This window comes from Heterocephalus glaber, unplaced genomic scaffold, assembly GCF_053883595.1.
Source record: "Heterocephalus glaber isolate CG9 unplaced genomic scaffold, H.glaber_assembly_v1.0 deba00000818, whole genome shotgun sequence".
In the NCBI taxonomy this organism is placed as follows: Eukaryota; Metazoa; Chordata; class Mammalia; order Rodentia; family Bathyergidae; genus Heterocephalus; species Heterocephalus glaber.
This window is the reverse complement of record NW_028258164.1, coordinates 16430635-16450448: the sequence shown is the minus strand read 5'-3', so window position 1 is coordinate 16450448 and position 19814 is coordinate 16430635. Positions and strand designations below refer to the sequence as shown.

Here is a 19814-nt window from a genome sequence, read left to right as displayed (position 1 = left end):
GCCTGTCTTGTTGATAGGGTACAGAGGGAATGCAGTGAGGTGATGCAAAAGGAAAACATAAAACTGGTGAGGTGTCCATGGTGCTGATGTCTGGACTGGGCAATGAGGGCCATCAATCCACACCTGGGCTAAAAGACTCACAGGCTGGAAAGGCTCCAGGCAGCCCACAAGCCTTCTCTGTGTGTTCTTGGACATTTGACATTGTGCAGAGCCATACTTGGGGGATAGGGACTAGGTGGCATGAGGGTTGTTAGGGAACAGGAAGAGCCCTCACTGGCATCTGCAGCCTGGTCTCCCTGAAGAAGGCTAGGACAATTCCCTGGTCCAAACATGGCCTAGGCAGTGAATGCGTGCTTGCAACAAGGTCTGGTGGGGACCTTAGTGGTGACCACTGGAGTAAGGTTGGAGAAAGAGCTCCAGGGAAAAGGGCTGTGGAGTCAGAAGTACAAGATGATAACAAATGGCCAGGCCACTACCCATCCTCCTCAGGCCCTCACCTCATTCTGTCACTCAGTCACTCATCCTGGGCACAGACTCTGAGGTCATGATAGAGAAGCAAGGCCCGTGGAAGCCTCTGATGGCCACATGCCTATCACAATTGCACAGCAGAGCCAACCAGTCAGGATCTGTCTCCTTTAACATGCATCCTTGTCTTTGTTATCTAAGCAGCACTCAGCACTATGCAATACTTAGATGCTGGGGTCATTTTGAAACAGAAGGAAAAAACTGAGATCCTATTTGTCCATTCTATCCTCCTCAGGATGAATAGGATAGAGTGGGCAAGAGTCCCCAGTCAGCCAGGGGATGCTGCTTACATGCAAAACAGAGCTTTAAAAGGAAAAGAATGCAACAGACACACAGAAAGCATGGCCTGAGTTCCCTGGGGCCCACCCATGCTCCAGGATGGTCATGGGGCTGAGCATCCGCAGCTGTGTGGCCATGGTCCAAACCCTCAGTATGAACCCTGACCATGACAGAAGCCCCAGAAGACCTGCTCCCTGGCCAGAGTGCTGTGAGGTCACCAGAGAGAGAGCCATACAGTGGCCCATGGAGGGAGCTATTGCCAGGTGTGCAGCTACTGTTGGGATGAAACTTTAGGACTAGGAGGTAGACGACCAGAGTCTCTGCCTTCTCCATCCTAATGGGATTACCAGATGGAATTGGCTGTCCTTTCTCTCTAAACTCCTTGTTAGGCCCAGCAGTGGCCCAGTCATGTCCCTGGATCTGCAATAGCTGGTGCATCAACTTGGAATAAGAGCTTGTGAGTGTTTAGTAATGAGCCAATTCCAGATGGACATTACCAGGCTCGATTATGTCAGTATATGAACTGCTATGTGTCAACATTCTAAATTAACTGCTTAGTGACATGATCTATAGTCATTGACCATTATTGATTCTAATTCTGCACAAATGGGCATCCTGGCATGAAATACTGATCAGTCAGAAGGATCTCATCCCACTATCTCATGGCTGATTGAATCAGGTCAGTGGGCACTGCCCACAGTGGTCCTTGTCACAATACCCAAGAGGCAGGAGCACGGCATAGGGAACATCAGAGGGTGTTTCTTTTGTCCCAAGCTGGGCTATCTCTCACTTGCAAATGCACCATCAGAGCTGCTTTCTGCTGACCAGGTGCTTCAGGGAAGAGTCTGCCACCTGCTCATACTAGGGAACTAAAGCTTCTCTTCAGCTGCTCCTGCTGCAGGGTGCTTGGTACTCAAGACCCTGTGGCAGGCTGAGGAAGGGGATTGGGGAGAGGGGCACTGGAGGGCCATGGATGGCCTGCTTTTCTTTTCCCTGTGTGCTCTCTCATTTCTGTTAATCATCACTCTACAATTAGCTTTATGTTCACTGTACTTGACCTTCAATAAATTCTGTACACATCCAAGTTCACTGCCATCCTAACACTGGCAACAAAAACCTTTGATGCCTTAGGCTGTGCTGGGGTGCCAGGATTCCAGGGAACCTATCCATACTACCAAGTTCAACACCACACAGAAGTGTCCGCCTAGGTGCTGCATCTTGGATCTCCAGCCAGGCTGAAGTTCAGGAAGGGAGAATGCACAGATTGGATGAGACTCAAGCAGGGCCTTAGTCCATTTATGCTGCTGGAACAGAATCTCAAGATGATTTATGAAGGAAAGAGGGTTGTTTGGGCTCATGGTCCTGGAAGTCCCAGAGCTATGACAGAAAGAGAAAAGGAAATGGAGAAACAGAAAACACACAAGGGAGGATGATCTTGCTATCTGATACCCCAGCGCCTGGGTACTAACCTGGACCTGTGACAAGGAGAACCTACTCACTCACAGCAGCATTACTGTATCCCCTTGGGCTCCACCTCCTAACCCCAGCACCTTCCCTCCCTGCACACTGAAGTATCAACCTGGGTTTTGGTGGGGGAAAATCCTTTTCAACAGGACCAAAAACCCAGCAACTTGGAGATGAAAAAGAGAGGGGATTTTGCTTGACTTTCAGGGAATTTCCACACAGCAGCGGGGATATGGGGGATGGTAGGAGGGAGAGCTGAATTTTAACGGAGAGTTACATTCCATAGGGAATGGGGCACTGCTCTAGCAGAGGGTGGGTTTTAAAGCTTGCCTGGGGACTTGGCAAGCCTAATGAAGACATGAAGAACCCAACATTCTCAGATAAACTGGAGTCCAAGGTCTCTGGGGAGACTTGACCTGGGCTGTGGAGCCAGGTGCCCTGAAGGGGGACAGGGTGACACTTCCCACGGTGACAGCAATCACTTCCTTATCAGCCACATTCATGGTGGAATTTCCACGAAATTCAGATGAGCACAAATAAACAAAAATTCACTTCCTGTGTGCACACTCATTACTAAACACTCACAAGCTCTTATTCCAAGGAGCTGATGGACCAGCTATTGCAGATCTAGGGACACGACTGGATCACTGCTGGACCTAACAAGGAGTTTAGAGAGAAAGGACAGCCAATTTCGTGGTATGATGAACAGGACACAGAGAAGCAGGAACTGGTCAGCAGCCACCAAGTAAGGACAGATTGGTACCTCAGGGAGCAATGGAGACATTTTCACAGAGGATCTTGCAAAGTGAGCAGGGGTCTGTTATTAGGGTGACCTAGTAGGTTAGGATCTGAGTTTCAGAAACAGCACCCAGCAACAATGTGGACAATGAACTGTGGTGATGGGAGGTGGAGAAAGCATTTCAGATGTGATTATTTAGGCCTGGATAAAGGTCCTGTGGTCACTTCTTGGGTGTTCAGTGTTACCTCCACCTACATTTAGTGGTATTTTTATCCAGACTTCCCAATGTTCTCCAGTGTGGCTCTTGGGACGGAAGTGAGTCCCAGGGTGTAGCTAATATTGCTCACCTGGCATTTATCCTGCTGACTCAGCTGTCTGTGGTCCTGTGGTTTGGCTTCTCATCTACACTGGTAATGGGACATTCTTAAGGTGAACTGAAGTGTGACCTTGGAAGTTATTTGTATCAAGCATGTGATCATGACAACTATATTTTCTGGAAAAAGTGTAGTCTTTCTCATACATATTTGGTACAATATATAAAAATTATCTGAAGATGAACCATAGATCTAAGAATAAAACTTCTAGAAGCAAGGACAAGAAAAAGCCTTTGTGACCCTGTGTTAGGCAAAGATTTCTTAACTATGGGACCAAAAGCATGATCCATATAAGAAGCAAGTGGTAAATTAGGTTTCATCAAGACATTCATTTGTTCAAAAACACCTTTAAGAAACTGCAAAGGAAAGAAAAGCTACAGCTTAGAAGTAATATTCACCAATCATATATTTGTCAAAGGACTTGCATCCAGAATATGTAAACAACATTCACAACATTCAAAATTCAATCATAATAAAACAAAACTCAGCTATAAAATGAACAAAAAATATAACCAGACATTTCAGCAAAGAAGGTACAGGGAAGAAAAATAAATTCCCGAAAACATTTTCAAACAATATTTCTCATTAGTGAAGGTCAACCAAAACCATAAACTTGGAGCACATCTATTATAGGAATAAAGAAAGAAGCCTGGCAAGGAAAAATCATTCCATGTGGTTCCATTTACGGAATCTTCTAGGAAACGTACAGTAACACACAGTGGCAAAAAGTGTCTTTATGAGGTGTGATCAAAAACATGGCCAATGTTGCTGCCTACAAGGGCCATCCAATGGAAGGGCAGGCTCACAGGCTCACAAAAAACATGACAGTGTGTCCTCATTTGCCTCACTCACAAGATCTGGCACCATGTGACTTCTAGGTCTACTCCAAAGTCAAAATGACCTTAAAAGGGAAATGTTTTGAATCAATTCATGGAGGTAGTGACAGCATAACTAAAGATACTCAGGAAAGAGGACTCCAGAAGTGCTTCAGAAAGTGGCAAGAATGATGAGATCAGTGTGTTTGAAGCAAGGGAAAGGATTCTGAGAGAGATTAATGGCAATGTGTCATTTATTATAATAAGATTTTTAAAATTTAAACATTCACCATATTGAAAGTTTTTTCACTTGTATACTCCCAAATATGAAGTTTCTGTATGCCATTTATCTCTCCATAAAGCTGTTTTTAAAAGATAAAAATAATTATGTATATATGCTATAGTCCATAATGCTTTAGTTTTGATTCTTATGATAATTCTTTCTATTTTATCCCCAGTTCTATTATCTGACACTTAAATTTTTCTGTCCTTTTGCTTTGTGCCTGAACACATCCATATGTTGCCCATGTTATAAGAAAATAATGTATTGATTTTTCAAAAGACATAGTAATAGAACCTGGAAATGAAGTGGCTTGCTAAGTTTCATACTGACCAACATTCAAGAAAAATATATTTGATATATCAGGGATACTAACAGTTTTTCTCTGAGATTTAGCAGCTTCTCTGGTGAGTAGTCTTCTTTTCTAGATTTATCAGAGTTGATTCAAATTGGGTTGAATGTCTTCCTTTAGAAACAGTTGCTATTTTATGGGAATAATTACTCTTTGCGGGGGCAGAAGGCTTAAATATCTCTTTTTTTGTTCTGGAGTCCAGGCCAGGCTACACCTCTGTGGGACTGCAGAACAGGGGTATTTGAGGATGCTGGAACTTTCATCTCCTACTTAGCATAGAGAAAGAAATAAGTTTGCTTTTCTCTTATTTTAGTACTGCTGCTTGGACTTGACAGTGTTACCATAGTGACTTACCTCTTCCCCTTCCTTCATCAAACCTGAATGCACCTGTCAGCAATCTTCCAAATGCAGAGAGGTGTCCAATGAGTGAGACCACCCATGAGAAGAATAAAGTACATAGGGACAGCCCACCTTCCTGCCTCAACTCACTCTTCCAAACTTCCGACTGTTCTTTGTGGATATGTAGCATGCCGACTGCATGCCTGTACCCTCATTGAGTTAACCTGCTCATTTCTCCTCAACCAAATTTCTCTGTTTATGAAAGCATCACCCACCATTCAAGACTTCAATCAAAACTTAGCCTTGCTATTTAAATTTTTCCTAAATAGAATTTCAACAAATACTCAACTCTTGCTTCTCCAAAAATATGAGTACAATAAAATGGCAAATAGTTAGGGAATCGTACATAAAATAGAATCTATTTATTGTGCAAGAGAATGTCATTTTCTCCTACTTCTCCTGCAAAACTCCACTTTTCTTGCACAGGTCTTCATGCATAGGTAATACTCACTAACAGATCGTGAAGATAATCTAAAAGTATAATGTAGCTGTTTATAGTCACATTTCAATAATTTCTACCTGATACTGAAATTTGCATGTAAACAGCCATGAACAAGGACTGCTGTGATCGAGACTCACAGTCATTGGTTCTTCATGGCGTGGCAGGAAAAAGTAAAAACACCTAAGACCCTCTGGTTTTGCTTGCTTAAATATACATGAAGAACTTTCTCTGAGTGTTACTGGACAGCTGGACAGCAAACACATTCATTTCTATGTGTGCTGTCAGCAGTAACCCACATACCTCAGATCAGCAGCGTGGGGCTTTCAGTACACAATGTGCCCCTCCTGTCCTTAGGTCCCCTGCTGGCCCAACATTCCACTACCTCCCTCAAATATCGACTTCTCTAGCAGAGTGGAATATTTCCCGATTGCATGAAATTCTATTAACATTCCCTATTTCTCTTTCATGGATCACATATAGATTTCTCTACTTAGTATTCCTCTGGTTCATATTAACATTTAAAAACTAATCATTTTTAAGCATCTTATTGAAATATCTCCTCTCTGTGTTGTTCCTCAAGCTCACTGCTCCCCAGGAAAAATTAATTACTCTGTTTGGGTATTTTAATGGCACAATTCCTATCTCTGTCTGCATTTCTCATTCCTTAACATGCTTTCTTATTCTGATTTCCCATGCCTGGCTACAAGTTCAGTGAGACTTAGTCTGTCTATCCATCTGTCTGTCTATCCATCTATCTTGTCTATTATATGTCTATCATCTATCTTGTCTGTATATCTATCTATATTGTCTATTATCTATCTATGATCTCTCCATCTAATCTGTCTATCCATCTGTATATTGTTTGAGGTTTCCATCTAAATAATTCCTCCAGCAGTGCCTATACAATCCATGGTATCCACAGATAGTTAAGGAACTAAAATGTCTGCTAGATGAATTGGTAATTAAGTGTTATCTAATTTTTGTAGGGACAGATTTGGGGGATTCTAGAGATGGGAGAGATTTGTTATTTGTAAAGTGGGCTCATCAAGTAGGAAATAAGTATCTTCAGGAGGAACTGGAACTGACGATGTTATCCACATTTTGCACAATTGAAAAGGAAACTATGGGAAATGAATCCCAGTGACTGCCTTTTCCGGGGGAACTTTGTTTCCTCTTTAGAACCTGTGCCAACACAAGGCATCCTAAGCAACAGAGCTCCTTTAGCTCTGGTGGGTGACCTCACTCTGGGTGCCCCTGGAGAGGAAGGGGGAAAACGTCCTTGAGTACTGGGCCACTGAAACCCACCAGCAGCAGTCCCCTAAAAGGCTTCGGTTAAATGCTGGTTTGTTTTCTTAACATCTTCTTTTCCTACATGATGAAATGTGGAGTAGAAACACTCTCCCTCCTAAGTCAAAGAGTAATCTTAAATTCAAAGAAACCACATGTAATGTCTATAGCGAATGGGTACCAGTTAGGACTACCAGGCATTAACATTCCCAAAGAGGACTAGGTAAGAATAGAAACAACAGGAGACCAACAGGGGAAAAGGGTCTTTCTTCTGAAGTGGCTGATGGTCTCAGATGATGAGATCATGCTAATACCAGGAGTGAGTCAGACTGGTTAAAATTAGACTTGACATGTTCCTAAATGAGTCAGGATTCAATTAATTAATACAGATATTAATTGAATGTAAGCTGTCGTCATTCATTCATTCACTTATCCATCTACCCACTCCTCCAATCAATAGGCACTTACTGAGCACACCCCTCCCTCTGTCTATTGCAGTGGCCAAAGATTAATTGTGAGTTAACACCCACTGAAAGAGAGGAGACACTAACAGTTGTTGAAAAATGACAGTTTCTAGCTTGCATATTATATTTGTAATCTCATTTATTCCTCCAAAAATCTTACAGGATAAACAATCTTAGTACTATTTTATAGATAATAGGGTCATTGAAGAAATACTCAAGATACCTTAATAAGTGTATCTGCCTACAAGTGTTGCCTATATACTTATGATCAAGAACAAGCATTAGTCTTCTTTGTTAAGATCTCAGCAGCCATATTTAATTATAACATTTCAAAAACCTTGTGTGTTGTATTACACACACACATGCATGCACACACACACACACACCTTTCTAATTAATAATACATGTAGAAAATAGCATCATCAATGAAAGGCAAGGATATTAACCTTGCAAATCATTCCCTTCACAATGAAATATCAACAAACTGATGATTCATAAGTTTGCTCAGTCTACAAACCATAGCTCTTTGGTTGTTAGTAATCAAGCAAATCATCTAATATTATTAATTTTTCCTTTACAGAATATTTAATGTTCTCTTTTAAAAGGCCTGATAATAGAAATTCTCTAGTTTCTTGCAAGAACATTTACCATAGCAAGTTTTTAAAAGATTTTGTTTTGTTTTGTTTTTTGGTTCCGGGGATCGAACTTGGGACCTTGAACTTGCGAGGCAGGCGGCGGCACCAAAGCTTTTAAAAGATTTTGTTGGCTAGTAATAGCTCTTTGAAGGACTATCCCTGCAAAACCTATTCAATGTTGTTTTTCTCTTGAAGAAGTAACAGCTGTTGCCAGCATCCAAGATAAATCCAAGTGGTTTTTTAGACCTCTGGAAAAAACAGACTTTTTATCCTGGTTCTTTCTTCCAGGCCATCAGAAAGGCCTATCCATCTGTGCAATCAATAGTAACTCCAAAGAATCTCTCCTACTTCACTAGAAGGATGTGAAAATCTTTAAAGGAAACCAGCAGCTGGGTTCTTGAGCATATTGGCAGAGAAATATTACATAGTATGAATGGAATGTTTACCTAAATATTACTTAACTGGAAGTAAGACTTGCATGCTTTCTATTACAACATTGAAATCTAATTTTCAAAACTATTTTTAAGGTCTATTCCATATTTCTCTGAAGTCTTGACATGGCTAGATGAGCTGGTGGCATCACTGTAAACTCTAGCTTCCTGTCCAGAATTCCAGCCAATCTCGCCTCAAGGCTGGAAGAGGCTGCACTCACCTGGAGCCTCCCAGAACACACCAGGAAGCCCGTTGCCATGGAGACCACCTGCACTCTCTGGCCACTGTTAGTTACACCCATGCTAGGTTCGTGAAAGCCCACTTTATATTGATTTTGCAAATTCTGGAAAAAGGAAGACTGTTCCTTGCCCTTAAGCCTCCATCCCTCAATATCAATCAGCTATGCATTGGCGTTTTAGAATCATAAAATATTTATGAACCTCCAGCTTTTAATGTTCATGAATAAAGAGGCAAATTAATAATTTTTGAGTGTTGGTTAAAAAGAAACTATGAGCTTTTTTCTGAAGGGAGAGTATTCAAGGCCAAATACAAGACATCAAGATGATGGACTGTGGAATGTCAGTGGTCATTTCAATGAAGAAGGCTTTGAGAAAAGGAATAAAATGGTTGGATGGATTACATTTTTTTCTTTGTTTTACTTCCAGAGCTGAAAGCAGTTGACCTGGCTTGTGGGGAAATATACCCACTAAAATTAAAGCCAGCCCACAAGGAGAAATTCCTGTTCAAAGATAGCCTTACTGGTCCTAACCCAAGAGAGCTCCTCTGGGACCAGGGAAGAGGGAACTGGCTGATGTACACTCAGGTCAGGACATCCCTTAGTCCACCATCTTGGGATGCTAACAGTACATACTTTTACTTCTTCAAAGGGTGCCACAGAACCCCTACCAGACAGAGCCACAAGCAGAGACTCTGAGCAGGGGAGTGCAAACATCTTACTGAGCGCCACACACAGCCTCCCTCCACAGTGAGCCTCAGCCTGGACCATCACAAACTGAGCATCTACTGTGTGTTAGTTAGGTTAACAGTTGTTGGACAGATATGATCAAATTTAATCATCACCATCAGCTTTGTCTTACACAAGAGGAAATCTGGGTTTAGACAGACTGAAACCCTAAGATTCCAATTTCACATTCTGATTTGTTGCAGTGCTAATGACTCAGGTTGGTAGGTTGGGAAGACAGAAGTCTTCCCGACATCCTAACTACCTGAAGGAAATGGTTACAGGCAGAATCAAAGTACATAGTGGAATTACAGAAAGCTAATCTAACCTGGTCACATCACAAGAGATAAGTTCTCAGAGAGGAAGCAACTCGCCTTCTCTCCCTCTACTGATGCAAGGCAAAGAAGCAACTAGAATCCATACACCCAGAGAATTATTTCTCCCCTTCCTGAAGAGGGCCTGACTGAGGTTATTAAATACTGAGGCTTCTACATCTTGGGTATGAGAGCTGCCTCCAACTGCCCAGGAAAATATTCAAGGTTAGCAAGGGTTTCAAATTGGTTTTCACCTTTATGCCATTATTTATGAGATAGCTCACATTTACGGAAATGTGTGAGTGCAGCTTTGCATATTTAAAGGCACAAATGCTTGCTGAACATCAGTATAAGCACTTTTAGCTCTAAAAGAGTATTGGTGTGTACAGGTGTGGGAGTGTGTGTGCCTATTCTTAGATGTCTTCCTGTCCCCAAGGAAGAGGGAAAGTCTGACAAAACACAAGCTGCAAAACTTTAAGTGGGCAAATGGGGGGTTGAGGTCCTCCTCCTAACTGTGAATGCATTAGCCAAGTTCTTGAGACCAGAAAACTGCATAGGCAGGCAATATCACAATTAGACATCTTCAAGTCATACAATTACTATTTGTCTCTCACCTCCACCAGATTGTACATGCATTAAAGATAAGAGCAGTGTCTGAAAATTTTTGCATATTTACGTCTGATTAGATCTCAGGGTAACCAAGACAAACATTTGGGGGAAAGTATTGTTTTTGCTTGTTTTTTCCCTTCAAACTAGAGTTCACTTCTCATAAGAATAAAAGCATCCCTTAAGACATTAAAAATTCAGGGTGCCAATGAAGGCTTGAGCCATACCAAAGATATTCAAAGCCTTAAGCTTGAAAAGTCACTGTGGGGATTAAGTCCTTTGTACATTTTGTTCTATTTGCTTTCCTCTCATCAGCATTGGAGCTGACCAGAGTAGTCAGAGGAATCGCCAGAAGCACAAGGCAACCCTTGATTTGGAGAAACAACCCTTTCAGCTTCATGTCTGGAATGCTGGAGCCCAATGAGAGCAGCAGATGTCTGATTGTTCTGGATCCTGGCTGCCCATCATAGTGACCTGGGAACCTTTGAGACATATGCATTTATATCTTGCCCTCTGTGACTTTGACTTGAATGGAGTGGAGAAGGATCAGGCTGTCAAAAGTTAGGGGAACAGAGCTTCCTTTTAGGTTACATTATTCTAACTATATAGAAAGTTAGGGTGATTTGAGCAACACCCTCTTCCTCAATTCTATAGCTGAGAAAACTGAAGCTTAGAGAGGTAAACTGAGCCTTTTAGACAAAGGCATGGAAAGATGGAATGACACCAGGGTTCCTGCACCCTACCCTTTGTTGTATTACTTCACATTGGCTTTGTGGGTATTATCAAATGTCCAGGTTTGGGCTATTTCTCAGCAGGAATACAAAGAAAAGAAAGAAAAAAACCCACCTATTTGGTCTCTTCATATAAATTTGTACCGGCTTTTCTACTATATCATTTTCTGTTGTGAAATACGTACTGAATCAAATGGCCTCACCTCACACCCAATAACTAGACTCATAGATTTTTCTCATGAAATCAAATCATCATTTCGCTATTGCATACATGCAGTCTAAGTTGTACAGCTATTTAAACAGTGGCTCCAAAACTTTTCTCTTGCCAATGACTCCTGTAGAATTGTTCTGGTTTAAACAGTGTCTCTCTTACTCCCACTTGCCACCAATAAGAATGTGTAATTAAATAGAAGCTACCAGAATCATAGGAAGACTTTGACTTTTTTACACTGGATATAGAACTCAGGGCCATGTGCAGGCTAAGCAAGTACTGTACCACTGAGCCACACCCCAGCCGTGTCGCTGCTGTGATGAGAGTCAGTGGTACGATGAAGTTCATTTCATGTCAGTACTCAAAGTCCTCGTTCTTGAAGTCCTATGCCCACCATCTGGAAAGGGGCCTGGTTGCAGACCACCAGGTATGCGCTTCCTCCACAGACACCTGAACTCCTGTGGAAGTCATCATTGGGCTGAGTCATGGAGCCAGGGGTGTCCATGAAGCCCAGACTAGAGGTGGGGACTGTTCAGGATGTGATGCAGTGAGGCCTTCCCTTCAGCCATGGGATGGGATCTGTGTAGGCAGTCCTCCAATAAGAGGCTTTAAAATCCTTTCTTTGAAATTGTTTTTTAATCTACCTCTGATTTTAAAAGATTATTAATAATATCCTAGGGTTATTAGCATAAAACTACCACTGAAAAGGGAATAAGTGATTCAGAACTGAGACAACAGAGCAACTATAACATCTGTTTATGTTTCCTAAATAATTGAGGAATTCCTTAGATTATGTAAAATCTGCTACATCATCCTGCCTGTGCTGTTTGTGGTGAAATTCCTGGCACTGTTTTATAGCCAGGTCTCCTTCCAATGCACAGGACTGGGCTTGGGTATCATTAGCTTCGGGGTTTGGTCAGTTGTCTTTGCCAACTATGTGGACCTGGTGTGGAAAAGGTATCCTAATTGAGGGGGTGCCCAGGGCCCTGGGGGCTTCCCTTCCAAGCACAACTTGCAGGGGTCCAGCTCAAGCTTTGAGGTGCTGTGTGCAGTCAGGGATTGGAGCTGCCAATGGCTAAAATAAGTTAAGCCCGAGAAGAAAATACAAACTAGTGTCGTGCTCTTTGACACACCTGCGAGTGGCTCATCCATTGTACCTGGGTCAACGAAGAAGAATGTTTGAGAGTCTACAACCAGATTTGAGCAGGATATCAACAGGACACAGCAAGAGTTCTCTACCAACTAGAGAGTGTGACAGGAGAAATTTAATCAGACTTTCTTCATCACACTCTAGACAGATGTTCAGTGAATTTAGAGCAGAGAGTAATCTGTTTTCCATGTTGTTGAGGTTAAATCTCAGAGCGAGGAGAAATCACCCACTTCAGGGATGGGGAACAGGGGCAGGAGGGAACTGGTCAGACGAGGAGGATCATCCCGGAGCCCACCCACACATGGTCATTGTCCAACCTCATGCTCGGGCTGTGCACACTGTACTCAGAACTTCTGCAGAATCTCCTCCTTTGAATGCTTTTAATATCTCCTCATTTGCTCCGAAGAAATATACATTTGTATGTTCTACATATGCTTTAATTTGAAAAGATATCTTTTTGGTTCTATCCAGCTGAATGTAGACCCCCCTGCTTGGGAAGTAATTTCAAAATTACTGGCAAACTCATACTATTATCATTATAAGTCAAAATAAATAGATTTGACTCAGTGAGCAATTGACAAAGCTCATCTGTAACTCCAGGCCCTTAAACGACTTAGAACATCTGACAGAGAAAAGCAGTTTATCAATTTTCCTAAACATATTAGATGCACTAACTGCTTGTTATGTATTCATCCAGTAAAGTGATTTCTAATGAGCAAAGCGCCAATAGGAACATTTTTAAAAATCATAGAATCATGTAAGTCTAGAGCGAGACGGAAGCCTGCACATCATTTTACTCCAGCTCTGCATTCCGTATGTAAGGGCTCACTGTCAGTGTCAGAGTCCTCTTTCCTTTCCAGGTCCTTCTACACTCATGAAGCTTGACCCTGACATTAACCTGCCGCACAGACATTTATCATCCCTCCGAGTCCCACCTCACTTTTCAGGAAAGAATTCTTTACTTCTTGCTCGGAACCTGGCTTCTGACAACTGGAAATCAGCAATGGTTTCCATAGGAATTTTATCATTCTGTGCAGAGAGCCAAATGTTGGACTTCCAGAAGCTGCCTGCTATCAGACCAAGTCAGTGCCCATCCTCTCATTACAGAGGATTATGCTAATATCTGTGCTGTGTAGCAGTTTGTGATTAGAACTGCCTTCATACTCCCTAATGCTTTAATAGCACACACAGACCTTTAGAGTTTCTTAGCTCTCCTTTTCCTAGTCAGATAGGGCTTTGACAGGCACCAGACAGTCTGAAAGAAAGCATGCACACACTTCATGCTCAGGTGTCCATCAATTAGCTGTCACATTCAGCATTACATCTGGTCCCTGAGGCTACGACCAGAATCCGATATGCTGGCCAACACCTGGGTGGCAGAAAGACAGCGGTGAACCATCCCACTCTGGCTCATATGCTGAACTGCATTTCCCAAAAAACTTTTGCTCTGACGAAATACCCCAAGCTGAGCTAGCTGCTGGTTGCATTTGTAGCAGATTAATTAAAATTAAATTCTAAACCTTTGGCAAAGCATCAAATATGCCCAGCTGAATCTCCCAAAGGGAGTTGTGCAAGATAATGCAATATCTCATGGCGTGTCTCACCATGCTGGTTAGCTGTATATATATTTTTTTTTCTTCAGAAATTAAACTTTTTTTCAGTAAATTGATTTGTGTCTGTTTACTCACCCTCCAAAATCGTTTTAATCTGTTCACCCCGGGCAGTTTGGAGGCGTTCATCCCTGTGAAGGTAGGTATCCCCTTGTAGCTGCCAGGATGTCTGGTGGCCGTGCAATGAGATGCCTGGGGATTCTCACAGAAGGGACACTCCCTGGCTTTTAGCGATGCTGCTTACTAAGACCACAGTTTGCTGGCAGCCCGGAGCAGCCAATAGCTGAGCCGGACGTTTCAGCCTCTGGGGAGCAGGGAGCAGAGCTGCCCCACACCAGTGGAGGAGCCTCTGACCTGGTCCAGGGCTCAGCCTCCCGGGGGGCAACGATGCTTTCTGAACAGCCCTGTCCACCTACTCCTCCTGCAGATGGGTCTGGAGTCCTGGATTGGAAACCATGCTCTGCTCTGAGAAAGACTCGCTCATGTTCATCTCAACTCAGTCACCAGCCTGAAGCTGAGGGCCCTGATGCTCGGCTGCCTCCGGCTCCTGAGTTGGCTCTGACCCTGGACAGGTATGTGTCCCACATGCTGAGGGCCAAGGCTTTCTGTCCATGGCTCCTGGTCAAGGCTAAACGCTGACTTCAAGTCAGTTTGGCTGCTCAGCGAGGTAGAGATTTGGCCATGATCCACTTGCTCTTGTGCTGGTAGAGTAGACAGGTATTTTGGAGCAGTATTAAGCAGTTTTTAAGACATCGAAGAGTCAACGCACATGCTCAGTATCTGTCAGGGAAAGGTAATGGACAGAGGGACTATCCCAGAGTTCTCTACACCACTTCTGTGGCAGCCCTGGTGTCCAGTGGCTCATTCCATGCCTGGGGCTTGAGCCCTGACTCTAGGCCAGACACTGGAGGGTTCTGGGCTGGTTTCAGTTCCACACCCATGATGTTACAGTTTGAATCTAGAATGGCCCTCCCCATTCTCATGTGCTTAGAGGTGGAGCTTTCAAAATGTGATTGGATACTGGGGATGTTATGCTCATCAGAGGACTGATCCTCTGCTGAATCCGCAGCTGAACATGCTGTTAGGAGGTGGGGTCTGTTCAGAAGTGGTAAGTCACTGGGGTGTGACCTGGGAGAGTCTGTGTCCCCTCCTGGCTCCTCGCTTCTTTCCCTGCTTTTAGGCCATCACACGAGCAGCTTTCCTCCACTCTGCCCCTCTGTCCTGCTAAACCTCTAAAACCTGTGACCCAAAATAAATCTCTCCTCCTTTGAGTTGCGGGTGTTGGGTGTTGTGTCCCAGCAAAGAGAATGTGACTGAGATACATGGGTTTTGCAGTCCCATGTTGCAGTAGCTTCATTATGTGGTATTCCTCCCACATGACTGTGAGACCCTCAAGCGATTTGCTTAGTCCCAGACCCACATCTGGTGCAGTTTGAGAATCACACAAAGACTCAGTCACTGAGGAAGGAAGTGAAGAGGGGAAGGAAGAGGGAAGGGAGGGGGAACAGAGAGAGGAAAGGAGAGGGAAAGGAGGGATAGAAGGAAGGGAGGAAGCAAAGAAAGAGGGAAGGAAGGAAGATACAAATAATAAATACTGAGGAAGCTGTGTGTACTTGGGGTGTTTGCTGCAATACCTTGGAAAAACAACTCCCTCAAAGTGTTTCTGCCTTTATAGAAATTTAGCAGGAAGTACTGGACATGCTTAGGTAGCTTTGCTCCCATTCAGACCTTTCCACAGACCAGGCGCCTCATCTAAGCAATGCCTCCACCCATCCCCATCCCTCCTATTTGTCACTGTAGGAGCTATGACATGCTGCATTGATAGAATCATTGAGAGTCACACAGAGGCAGTGGGTGGACACTGGACCTTTGAGGCTTGTTGGTATAGGTACGCTAAGTGATGAGTCTTGCTCTGAGGGGGTGCTGCACAGGTGGGGAAAGGAAGCTGCCAGAAGGCTTGAAAAAAATGGGCTAAATTAAAACAAAAGGGGAAAGAAGGAGGGCTGGAGGAGAGAAGAGAAGAACATAAGGGCCCATAGAGCCAGGAGGTTGGGGACGCAGGTGGATGTGTGGCAAACGCTCACACAGCTGTTAAGAGTCTGCATGGGCGTAAATGCAGAAATTGGCAGCCTCGGACTTCTGGGCAGGCTCATGGCAACTCAGGGAGAGAAATCACTGGGAGGATATTGTTTCAGAGTTAAAGGGAGGCACCTATGGCCTGTAAGGAAAGCGGAGTCTGGCCAAAGGAGACTAAGAACTGAGCAAGTGTGTCTGCGAGGATACTGAGGCAGGGCCAAAGGACCCAAGCAAACCAGGCCTCCCCCTAGACTCTTCCCATTACATTCACCCCTAAGCACCTTGCCAGCAGTGTTCTCTATGCCAGCTTTGTAGTCAGTGAGGGCCATGTGGTGGAGTATCGGGTGCCCAAGAGTCATGGCCAATGAAGACAACTTCCGTGGACCATGGACCTGTAAACAGGCAGATGTAATATTAATCATTATTCCTGGTCCCTCAGGGTTGGGAGGAACCATGTGACTGTCTGGGTCCATGAGCTGTGACAAGAAGCCTGCACTCTGGCTTTAGCGCCTTGAGCTGCCACTGTGAAGTCCCCTGGCAGCTGGCAGGGGTGGGGACAACTAGGGCAGAACCCCCTAGTAGACCACCATGGACATGTGGCCAGAGATAGTGATGGATGTTTCCTCTTTGGGACTCACAGATATTGGAGTTGTTACCTCCTATGCTGCAGTTACAACTGATAAAATTATTTCCTTAATTTGTTGTCTTGCTAAGCAACCAGTAACTAGCTCAAAGAAGGTTTCAGTGTGTGATGGCGTTTTCCAATTTCCTAAGTGAGAAGACAGGCTTGTTTGTGGTCTTTAATCCAGGCAGGACCACATTCTCTGACCCAGACACATGTACAGCCAGAGACCGGGGCAAGGACCTAAATGCTTGTTACAAACTTGTATATACTGCCTTCTATAGTAAGCGTTGTCATACAACAAGCCAGACATTTCTGCTGTGGGGATAAAGGAATATTATGGGCTCAGTGAACTCAGGTCCACCTCAGCTGAATGCAGAAGACAGGAGACTCAAGGTGGTCATCCTGGCACCTCTCTCTCTAGGCCAGGCACACTGGAGACAGTGATGTCTGAGGAACCACAGGCCCCAGGAAGCCTCTGGCCTGCCCGTGGTAGGGTGTGGGGACTTCAGAGCCTCTTGGTCATGCTGTATCCCCACATCTGTATAGTAGCATGCCCTCTTATCTGAAAGACAGTGCATTGGTTCACACGAGTGGGAAGCCAAGATAAAGAAATGGCTGTAATCTTAGGAGCTTAAAGGGTTCCTGGAATTTAGAAGCACTCATAAGCACTTTTCGAAGGGTGTGTGCTAGTGTTTGGGAATCGAAACGCATCAGCTGTGTGTGTCATCTATTGATCACACAGATACAGAGACAGGGTGAGGCTGCTGGGGAAATTCAGCCCTGCTTAGGAGAACCACAAATGAAGCAGCACAGAGCTCAGGATGGGATTGCTGGGGCACTGGCAGAAGGTTCCGACCTGCTAGAGATTCTCATAGTTCCCCCTAAAGAGCCTTGTAAGGAAGACTGATGGAACAAAGACCAAAAAAACCTGATGGATATTTAAATGATGGTTGATAAAAATAATGTGAGCTTGAATTGTAATTTGGGGAGGTAGGCATGATGGATTTATAACCCGAGCCTCAGAAAATACTCTTAATCACTGAAAATGTGAGAAGGAAAATGCAAGTCTCTGACATTTTGCTATGCAAGACTTTAAAAAAAAGACTTCAAAACGATTCTATCATTATAATTTTTTGCAGTCATTTGTGGTTTCTCTCACCCACATCATTTAAAAAATGGGAATTCATGGCTCTTAGTATGTAAGGAAAGGAGAGAGCTTCTGAAATTTTAAAAACATTCACATGAAATCAAATATTTGTCAGCTAGCCAAATATAGTCATCACATAACAATATATTGTTGAATATATCCTGCACTTCCTCCCATTTCTGTATAAACAGGCCCTTTTCAACCTTTTCAGTCAAAATCCTCTTGTGAGGTTCTAAATCTTTTAAAGAAGTTGTTGGCAAACTAGAAATTGTAATATCATTTTAGCTTCAATTGTTTTAAAATAACGCTAACGGTTTATTGATTTTTTAAAAAATAAATGATGGCAGTGGGAGTCACTGAATTTCTGCTGTGCTGCGCGGGTAGAAGTATGTGTCAAAGTGATGGCACAGTGGTGTGAGACCCCAAACCCACTGCCCTACATGTCCTTTTTACACTTAAAAGAGACAAAAATGATGTGAAATGAAGCCACCTCCCATGGCAGGCCAGAGGTCTACAGGAAAACCAGGGCTTTGATGTAGAGGCCCAGGAAGGCACAGTCACTCCTACTGCCATCTCTGTGGTCCCCGAGACGGGATGGACATTTGTGTTCCAAGGACAACATTCAGGCAACGACAGTCGTTTGGAGGGTGTGAAGCCCGAGGCTGGGGTTTCAGGAATCAGCTCTAGAGTACGGATGCTGAGCCTTAGGCCTGCCAGGGAAATACACACCTCAAAACCCTTCCCAAGGTGACTCTGGTGACCACCTCAGTGCTCTTGGCTTTCTGTCCACGCAACCTCAACAACTGCACACTGCACAACCCTTTCAGAGGTCACTTTTGCCTTCTTCCGTTCTGTATGTAATTCAGAGGTCCAAATGGTATTATATCTCTTTATCATTCTTTGGTGATGGGGATTGAACCCAGGTCCTTCACACTGAGCTACATCCCCAGCCCATTCTTGTTTTTTGGTTTGTTTTGAAACAGGGTCTCGCTAAGTTGCCCAGGCTGGGCTCAAATTTGAAGTCCTCCTGCCTCTGCCTCCAAGAGTGGTAGAATTATAGGCACGTGCCACCATACTCAGCATCCTTATTTTACTTAGAGTAACTAGAACTAGAGTCCATTGCTCTGTTCCAATTAGGTGGCAGGAAAATCCACCCTATCTCCACTGGGTGGGCCCTCCAGACCTGCTCCCAGGTCCCATGGGTGCTCCAATTGGCACAGCTGTTGAGCACTTGCTGGGGCTGCAGGAGGTATTTCAGCCTGCTCTGCTTCTTTGGGTGTGCTTGCCCTGCTGCTTCTGTGCCAGCCTGGAGCACAGAGCTCTTCCACGGGCTGGGCCCCAATTCCGGCACCACCCGGCTTCCCCTGGCCACGCGCTGGGTTCTGTCTGGAAGCATCACACAGATCCCCTCTACTGCCAAACATCTACCAGGCTGGGGCTGTTTCTCCTCATTTGGCTTCCAAAATCTCTTCCACAGCCCCATCCTCATCTGACATCTTTAGCACTCACTGCCAAGGGCTAATGCAGGATGAAGCAGGATAATCAATGAGCAAGAAATCTTTCCAAACTGTAAAGTGCTGCATTACATAAGCTGCATATTGCTAGATACAGCCCATGTCTGAGGCCTTGTGCTCTCTGATGCCCTTTTACTGTCCCCATCTCCCTGGCAGAGAACTGAGCTAGAGATCCCAAGAGCAGCTCAGCTTCTGCAGTTTCCCTTTTGCATGACCTATAAAGCAAGGATCTGATTGTCAGGGATAGGTACAAGAGCCCATTTGCTGTACTTCTCTGCCTTCCTGTGGTCTGGGGCTTTGTGGTGAGGGACTGAACACAGGAGCCAAAATAAATAAATAAGTAGCAGGTGGTTAGCAGACCAGCACTTTAACAGAGGCATGG

General features: G+C 44.1%; 1 protein-coding gene across 4 annotated transcripts in view; it reads right to left on the bottom strand.

Annotated features, from left to right (window-relative positions):
• The window catches only part of Dpp6 (dipeptidyl peptidase like 6), an 863175-nt gene that overhangs the window by 496290 nt on the left and 347071 nt on the right, over positions 1–19814 (bottom strand). Inside the window, exon 1 of one of the 4 annotated variants that reach the window (XM_087207714.1) lies at positions 14149–14289. The exons of the other annotated variants lie outside the window; for them this stretch is intronic. Coding sequence (XP_087063840.1) covers positions 14149–14199 — 51 coding nt within the window. The 5' untranslated portion in view covers positions 14200–14289. Of the gene's footprint in view, positions 1–14148; positions 14290–19814 lie in introns of those variants that run through there. 4 annotated transcript variants of the gene reach the window in all.